Here is an 8,305-nt window from a genome sequence, read left to right on the forward strand (position 1 = left end):
AAAAAAAAAAACTTGGGGTGTGGGGCCACCACAGGGAAGGGAAAAAGGGATATAGCTCCTCACTGCTACATGCGGGAGGGTGGACTGGCCAATTCGTAGAAGAGCAAATAGGCGTCGCTGGTGCGAGTTTGGCTGGAGGACATGGGTGTGACACTGTGGAGAGAGCAGGGAAAAGTCAGAGCCTTGGTGTGGGGGGCCACTGGGATAGAGCTGCATGGCTGAGGGAGTGTGAAGGCCTGTGAGGGCCTGCCTGTAATCTCTCTAGTATACACCCGAGGCCAACCTTGTCTTCTAGAGATTCTTTGAATGGGCATAAGACTCATATGGGTTACACGGCTTTTTGGCTCACTTTTTCTGTCCAATCAAGGTAGAAACCATACAGATGGGTGAGGTACAGGTGTCTGACAGCCAGCAGGCCTGTCTGAAACCTCATCTCACCTGGAGTCATTGAAAGTGTGCCATTCGCCTGTCACTGGACTCCGACAGTAGGCCGTATAATGGCCGCCCATAGTGGTTCCAGAGTGATTGGACACAGCATACAGGTTGTAAACAGCATGGTCTGAGGAGGAAACACAAAGTTTCAAGCACCTGAGTCACTTCTTTCCCCTCCTGCCTCTATTTCCAGTTTCAAAACTCACTCTTTAGGAGCTTCCCCTTCACCTCTTGGCCTCCCATCTGTATCTTAGATACCATGCCTTGTTTCTTTCTTTCTTGCTGAAAAATACTCACTGGTGTTTTCTGAGGCAAATTCTCTTAAGTCCAAGTCTCTTAATGGGAAATTCACAAATGTTGTGAGCTTGCTGGTTCGTATCCTGGATTCGGAGAACCGCTTCAGATCTGGTATTGTTGTGTGTCAAGGACAGACAGGGTGGCAAGAAAGAGTCAAAGTAAAGGAGGACTGCCTCCTAAGAGGGCGAGCATCCCTCAGGCAGCAGAAGAGCAAACAAGAAGAGAAAGGCTATCCAGTCCCCTTTTCTCCTACTCTTCGCCTCGGCCTTCACCTCAGCCCCTGGTCATCAGTCTCTCTCTAAAGTCAAGTCCCTGCCTTGATGGACCTTAAGGATACGAAGCACCAAGATCTTTGGGAACCTCTGGATGGAGAACTTCTTTATACATCGTTTTCTGGCTCGGCAGCGACAGCATGTCTGAAAGATATGATGAACAGAACTAGAGAGGACTGTATGAATACTGTAACTACTGGGCCGGATCTGCTGGTGAAGGAGTTTTCCTAGAGAGGTCTCTTAGAAACCATATGGAAGAGTGACTTACAGGCTTTTCATCGCCATCAAGCACATCCTCTTTGGTGAAGAGCCTCATGCAGTCCATTAAAGTCACCTCAGGATAACCTCGCTGGGAGAGAAAAAAGTAAAGAGGTCAATGGCACAAAAGGATAAAAGTGGAGTTTCAAAAGTGGGTCACCAGGGGTGCATACCTTAGCAATGGGCAGCGAGAGGTCCCAGAAGGGATCAAAGACTGTAGAACAGTAACCACAATCGGTACATGTCAGGGAGCTCTTCAGTTGCCCCACAAAGAGATCTGGGGAAGAGATGGACATGCAGTGCTTAAACACAGGGAATTGAGCACATGGTTTTCTACACATCTCCTTTCTCACTGCTCCTGCCTGCTTGTTGGACACTGGGTAGAAAGAGGGCTGCCTGGAAGGATGATTCTCAGGGCTTTTCACGCTCTGCTCAGGAAAAAGCACTTTACAGAAAAAGCAGGCATTTCCCCCCATTCAAGCACTCACCTCCAATCCGACTGTCTTCCCGTTCTAGATATTTCCTCCACATCTGTCGCCCTTTCTCATCATCACTAGGAACCAGAGAGAAGACAATGGGTCAGAGCTTAAACCATGATGAGCTTACGGTTCTATCAAGCTCAAACAATAATAAGTTTAACGTTCTATCAATATAAATACTTAATATTAAAAGTTCTCAAATTATTATCCCCAAAGAAGTAGGTAAAAAACTCAAATTCGTAACGTTTTGCTTCCTACATCTTTCTCCTCTTACTTACGGAAGATGATCAAGGTTCTCAGGGCTGGACTTAGGCCTCACTGTTACTCGGTTCACTTCGTTGTGGAGCCCATCCAGAAGAAAGCGAAGAAACTCTTGAGCATCCTGCTGACTGAACCCAAAGAAAAGAGTGAGCAATCCCTCTCATCCCAAGAAGCTGCTGTTGCCGCACCCACCTTGGGGAGGACATGTGTGCAAGGCTCTTACTTATAGCCAACGAAGCGCGGTGCATATCTCTGGATCTGGGTCTTGAACTCAGATGGGCTCACCACATCATTGGGAGATGAAGTCCACATGGTCTGAATTAGTTTTGCAAACTCTATTAAAAGGAGAGGGTATAGAGGTGGGACATTTTCTATAAGTAACTCTAAAACTAGAAGCCCAACAAAAACTGGGCAAAGAAAGAAAAATAAGACAGATACAGATAAAATACAACTACTAGTACAGCAACAGCAGAGTGGAAAAGTGTCCACAGGGGAAGCAGGACTGTGTCCACGGATGGGTTCCTTACCTTCCATGAGGGCTGTGTGTGCATTGCTACTGTGGCTGAGATCTCGCATATAAAGCCTCTGCAGGCAATAATCTCTCAGCTCTCGGGTATTGCTCAGGCACTGCAGAATGGAGTTCATAAAGCACTGCAAGAGATGATCCAGATAATTAGCAAGGGAAGAGAGACCCTATCTGGCATCTCTACTTACTTAGTACCAAAGGCCCTCACATTCATCTACCCCAGAAATGAATCCTCCCATAGCCTCAAGTTTCTCTCCCTATAAGTGAAAAAGGTAGAAGTGAGGCAAATTCCCACCAATGGCACAAGTCATGTAACTGATTATTTACTATACAGATGTATAAAAGCATGGCTGAGCTGGACAGAAGAGCGTGGGAAGTGATGGATGTCCTTGAGGAGAAAGATCCAGGAAAGTAGCTAGGCTGACAGTTAAAAGGGCAACTCCCCTCTAGCAGTGCTTCCTGCTGGAGGCAGGGGTGAGGCAGAGCCCAGCAATTCTGTGAAACACCAGCCAGGAAGAGCAGATACCACCTGGCTTAAAGGGTAGGGAGTCAGATGGAGCCCGGAGGGGACTCTGGTTAGATTGTCCCAGTCTTGATAGTAGGGGGTGGTCCCAGGAAAGAAGTAGGCTGGGAAGAACTCACCGTGTTCCCAAGGTTTCGAAGACCAGCCAGACCCTGGGCGCTCTTGGAATTCTGCAAGCAAAGAACACAGGGCATATGAGGCTGAAGGCAAAGAGGCTAGGTCTGTGCCTGGCTCTTACATACAATCCTATCCCAGCTGGAGCCATAAGCATCAGGCCACACATATTATACTCTTCAACTTTAGTCTACATACCTTGTAGGAAAGAGGACTGAGGAATGCCTGTCATTTTCAATACTCAACAAAAATATTCTTGGGGTTTTTCCTTTCTTTTATTGACTATGTATTTTCCCCCATCTTTATATTACTCTTCATTCTCTGCCATATTGGAGAATGGAGATTAGAACTAGAGACTAGGAATTCATATATTTGGGAACATATTTGATTCCTGGCGACAAGAAATTTCAGGTCCCAAATCCAGGAACTATCTCAAATAACCTATATTTGTACCCCTAGATGTCCAATACGTAAAGCAGTGCTCATAATAAGCACTTCAGGGAGGTCTTAAAAAGTTCAATGACAAAACATTTTAATAGTTTAGATCTTTAGCTGGGAAAAACTCAAGTCAGCCAGCCATTATGAACTGCCAGGGACAGGTGGAATTCTTTCCAGCTGAGCTCAGCACCAGAGGGCTGATTAAAGCCAGAGAATCCTCCCTGCCTGGCTCAGGTTTCAGCATCCCAACTGGCCACTGGCTGGGAATCCTTGTGATAGCAGATTGTGGCCAACAGAGGTAAGCACCTGGCTGAAGGTGCCACTATTGCTCGTGTACCTATTGTGGAGGCTGGTGAGGGGGTTGGAGAAAGAACAGGTGCTAGGTTGAGAACACTGAGCATGGTCTGTCCAGGTCAATGGCTAATCCCTGGCCCCACCTCCAAGGAGTCAGAAAACCTTCAGGTTCAAAGGGTTAAAGAAGCCTTCTGCAGCTGAGCCTGCCACCCCCCACTCTCTTAGGGAGGGGGTCTGGGAACAGGCAACTCTGGAGCGACACTGGCTGGGGCATGCGTGGGGCCAGCTCAATCCTGATCAGAACAGGAGCCTGAAATAACTCAGCTAAAATTACTCATGCCGTGTGCTGACAGCCTCTAAGTCTGTCAGCAGCTCAAAGCCCATGAGGCTGTCAGCTCAAGGGGGTGGGGAGGGAAAAGGCAGGCTGGAGGGCTTTTCTCAGGAATTGCCATGCCGACCCCACAAGTAAAAGGATCCTTCCTTGCCAGTTATCAAGTCTAACACTAACAGGCAGAGAAGGACACATACCTAGAAGAGGGACCTAGTTTCCACCTGCAGCTAGAGAGAAAAGCCTGTTGGCAGCAGGTGGGGTGTAAGCATCCTTGAAGAGCTCTGCCAGGGCCAGACATGAAATTTGAATCTTACCTTTATGACAGTCTAAACCCTAATGTTCCAGTAAGAGAGATACAACAGAGTGCATTCCCTGGACAAAGACCTTATCAGCATTTTCAGGTAGACCTAGAGGACTCCCCTGGGGCCCAACAAAAACACTGCAGAAGTCTCTGCTTTGCACAATTGGAGCTAAACATTAAAACCTGCCCACAACAGAATATCCACTCTTACACCTATTTTTGGCAACGCTTTATTAGTTCTTACCCCCTGTGCCTCAGACAACATCTGTCTAAATAGGCTGTAGAAGCAAAGCATTCTACCACTGGTGACAGTGTCAGTGTACACCAAAGTGGGCCCTAAGCTGAGAAAGTACTCACTTAGCACCAGTGAGGGTGGGGCAATGGGAAACTGGAGGCATCTTTCTACTGAGGCATTCTGTGGTGTTGATACCAACTCTAAGCCAGCGGGGTGAGGGTCAGGAAGAACCTGTCATCATCCACAGTTACTATTCTTGAGGATCTGACCCTACTAACAGCCTGGTCGGTGGGGAGATGGGGAAGCTCCTTTAAGGCAGTGCTAGGACCCTCAGTTTTCTTGAGGGGTGCCATGCCTTTGTCTAAAATTTCCTGAGCTCAAAACCACATACGAATTTCTAAGCACTCTGCCTAGAAGGTGGTTGGATAACAGGAGTCAGGGAGTGGGAGCAGAGGGGAGAGCAGGGCTGTTCTATGCCCAGCCAGATATTCTTCTGCCATGAATAGGAAATCAGGAGCTCTGGGGAAAGTCAGCACTTTCCATTTCAGAGGGAACAAAATGTCCCAGGAGTGACCTTTCTTACCACGAAAACAATCCTACCTCAGGGCTGACAGGGAGAGGCTAGAACTGGAGAAGTTGGAAGAGACCCTGCACAGCCGGCCTCTCACCAGGAGAGAAGGAAATGACTCCGGCTGGTATGCTGGAACTCACGTGCAAAGAGGTGAGAAAATTTGGATCAGAAACTTCCTTAAAATTAGCCACCAGCAAACCCAATTTTGACTAAATAGGACCCACTGTCCTAGAAAGTAGATGCCATCTTCAGTAAGTAAACAGACAACATTCACCTTCCAGTGCAGCAGCAGGGGGCTCAGGAAGAGCCCATTCTGGGTTAATGCTGAGGAAACATCTGGGTATATGGGCCGTATAAGAAAGGATGATTGAGGTTTGTGTCTTCACATGCAAGACCCCAGTAGAGGGCTTTCCTGCTTACTTCACCTGTGCCATGAGGGTCAGCCATGAGTCCTGGCTGCAGCCAAGGAGCCTGGTGTGGCTCTGGCACGGGCAGTGCACGCACTGCCAACACGGGAGCTGGTGCCTGTTACGTAAGATCTGTCAAGCTCTGGCCCCTTCTTCCTTCCCCAAGTGGGCAGTGCCCAGTCTTTAGCCTCAGCATTAGTCCGTGGCTACTTCATTTGAGGGATCCAGTGCCCACTTAGCAGTACTGGGGAGGGCTGGAAAAAAAAAGGGAAGTTGCCCTTTTCCACCTGTCTGCAACTCCTTTGCCCTTCATAGATAGGGTCAAAGGACCCCCGGTTACCAACCCTTTGGGATCAGTGGTAGGGGGGAGGCAGACCCTTTCTGATTAGCCTTTCTTGCTGGGTTTTGGCCTTAAAGGAGTCACACCCGCAGAGTCCAGCGTGCTGCCCGTTCCCTCACATGCCGAGAACTAGTCAAGGTTACTAGGTGCTTTCCTGCACCTGATAGGTCTCAGTAATTGAAAGCCAAGAGCCACCTGGTGCCAGGGTTACGAGGGTGAGGAGGGACTCCGGACAAGACCTCAACAGGGTAGGGGGCTTCGAGTAAGCGTGAGATCACCTGGGGTGGGGGCATTCCTTGTCGGGAGACCGTGGGAAAGGAGGGGTGGGGGCTAGGAAGAATCCGTCCCCCGGCTAAGGGGGCGCGGTGGACTGGGCGGGGGCGGGGGGGCCCGGCGTTCCCGGGAAGTAGGCAGAACCCCAGGCCCTCCGCGTGGGGGTGCCGGAAAGGGGCCCCGCGTACCTTGGCTTTGTTGAGCAGGAGCCCCACGAAGGTAGAAAGCAGCAGGGAAGGGGAGAGAGGGGAGCGCGGCCGCAGCTCCTTGGCGAGGGCGGGAAAAGGGCCGGCGGGGGGCTCCTCTGGCAGGGTCACGGTGTACGAGGTGCGCATGCTGGGGGGCGGGCGGCGGGCTCCGCCCCACGCCTAACGTTGGCAAAGGGGGCACGGGGGTGTACCGCGCGGTCCCACAGCCCGGACGCTAAGACCGGCGAAGTCGCCACAGGACACCGTCCGCCACGCCCGGCGGTAACCGCTACGGCGGACCAACGCGCGCTCCTCCGCCTCAACCTCCCCGGCGCGCGCAGCCAACAGCCCGGTCGCCGGCTCTGCTGCCCTGGCGGACTGACAGCCCCGCAGGCGCCTCGGGCCCGTGACGTCAGCGCCTGGGCGGAGCCTGCTCCGCCCCCTTCTCCGCCCAGTCCCCGGGAGCCTGCGGGGGATCCAGGAGAGGCCGCCTCGCTGTCCACCCCCGCGCCTCCCGTGGGTTGGGTACGAGCTCCGCCGCCCCCAGCCGCCAACTGGCCAGGCGAGCCCGTCGCAGAGGCCTGCAACCCCCTGGGTGGGCAGGACGGGAGGGCAATGACGTGGATGGACGTAGATGGGATAATGCTGAACGAAATAAGAAATCGTCTATAATGCCCGCAGCTCCTTGGCGAGGAGTGTCAGCTGGGCGAACTTCCCTTAAGGCAGCATACAATTCCTAACTTTTGGGGGACTGCAGATTATCCTGAGAACTCGACGAAAGCTCTGTAGTCTCTTTGGGGAAAAATGCACTTACACACAAACTTTTGTACAACATTCGGTGGGGACTCAGGCCCTCTTGGAGCCCAGCATCCACACAGTCCATGAGGGTAGATGAGCCCACGTTAAGGAGATAGATTTCCAAGGCTTCTGGACTGAGTGTCCCTCCTCCCTCCAGTTTTAGCTTGGCATAGTAAGAGAGGCAATACTCATATTTTATAAGGTCCAATAGGTTACTGTCCCTTTTGGCCCCAGGTAAGAACCTTTTCTGGCCTCTTCTCCATCTTTCATAGAATCTCAAATTTTGATTTGTTTTTGGGAGGTGGGACTAAAGTAACACAATGGTGGGAAAATGGTGCTCAGCTGGTGGGGTGAGGGTATACTCTGACCCTAAGTGCAGCAGTGCCTGAAGATCATCAGATGTCTTTGTGTTTTATTTGGTGCTACCTCTGCCTCACCTATCAGGGACCCACATAGAATCTGCCTGGAGAAAGTATCTTGTTTGGAGGTTGCTATTTTTAGCCAGTATTTTTAGCATTTAAAAATACTCTGAGAGGCAGCAGTGTGAGCTGTTACTCATCTGTGGCCTCCTTCTGTTCCTCTTGGCATGCTCATCCCCACATGTACACTGCGCTGCACACATGACCACAGCCACATGGGGAATGTGTCCAGAACACATGTATGGCTGTACCCTAGCCCACCCACAAAACAGCAATTTAATGCTAATGAGAAGGGAGCATAGATAGCTGCCCCCATGTTTTCCAGAAGTGGTGGTGGGAGGAGTAGGCAGGAGGCAGGAGCTGCAGGGCCTTCTACTTGGTGATAAACGAGGGTCATTTTAGGAGGGGTGATCTCCACTGTCACAATCTTTGTCCACCTCCTGCTATGGCCAAACCTGGCCTCTGAACAAAACACAATGGCCTTTTTCTGTACATACACTTCTAACCACAGTCCTGTACTGTCTGCAGCAAGCGATGCTTCCATTTGA

At 50.7% G+C, this 8,305-nt stretch overlaps 1 protein-coding gene across 3 annotated transcripts in view; it reads right to left on the bottom strand.

Moving 5' to 3' along the window:
* Positions 1–8,305, bottom strand: part of USP2 (ubiquitin specific peptidase 2) — a 23,658-nt gene continuing 15,353 nt past the window's right edge. For 2 of the 3 annotated variants that reach the window (XM_025047333.1, XM_025047334.1), the window contains exons 3-13: positions 3,168–3,218; positions 2,527–2,650; positions 2,223–2,334; positions 2,017–2,127; positions 1,748–1,812; positions 1,433–1,536; positions 1,270–1,350; positions 1,067–1,145; positions 730–837; positions 439–559; positions 1–153 (exon numbers count right to left, since the gene is read on the bottom strand). In XM_025047333.1, the coding sequence (XP_024903101.1) occupies positions 66–153; positions 439–559; positions 730–837; positions 1,067–1,145; positions 1,270–1,350; positions 1,433–1,536; positions 1,748–1,812; positions 2,017–2,127; positions 2,223–2,334; positions 2,527–2,650; positions 3,168–3,218 (1,044 nt within the window). In that variant the 3' untranslated portion in view covers positions 1–65. Of the gene's footprint in view, positions 154–438; positions 560–729; positions 838–1,066; positions 1,146–1,269; positions 1,351–1,432; positions 1,537–1,747; positions 1,813–2,016; positions 2,128–2,222; positions 2,335–2,526; positions 2,651–3,167; positions 3,219–6,540; positions 6,901–8,305 lie in introns of those variants that run through there. The other variant, XM_006912616.2, reaches the window with a different exon arrangement.

The sequence above is a fragment of the Pteropus alecto genome, unplaced genomic scaffold (assembly GCF_000325575.1).
Source record: "Pteropus alecto unplaced genomic scaffold, ASM32557v1 scaffold215, whole genome shotgun sequence".
Taxonomy (NCBI): domain Eukaryota; kingdom Metazoa; phylum Chordata; class Mammalia; order Chiroptera; family Pteropodidae; genus Pteropus; species Pteropus alecto.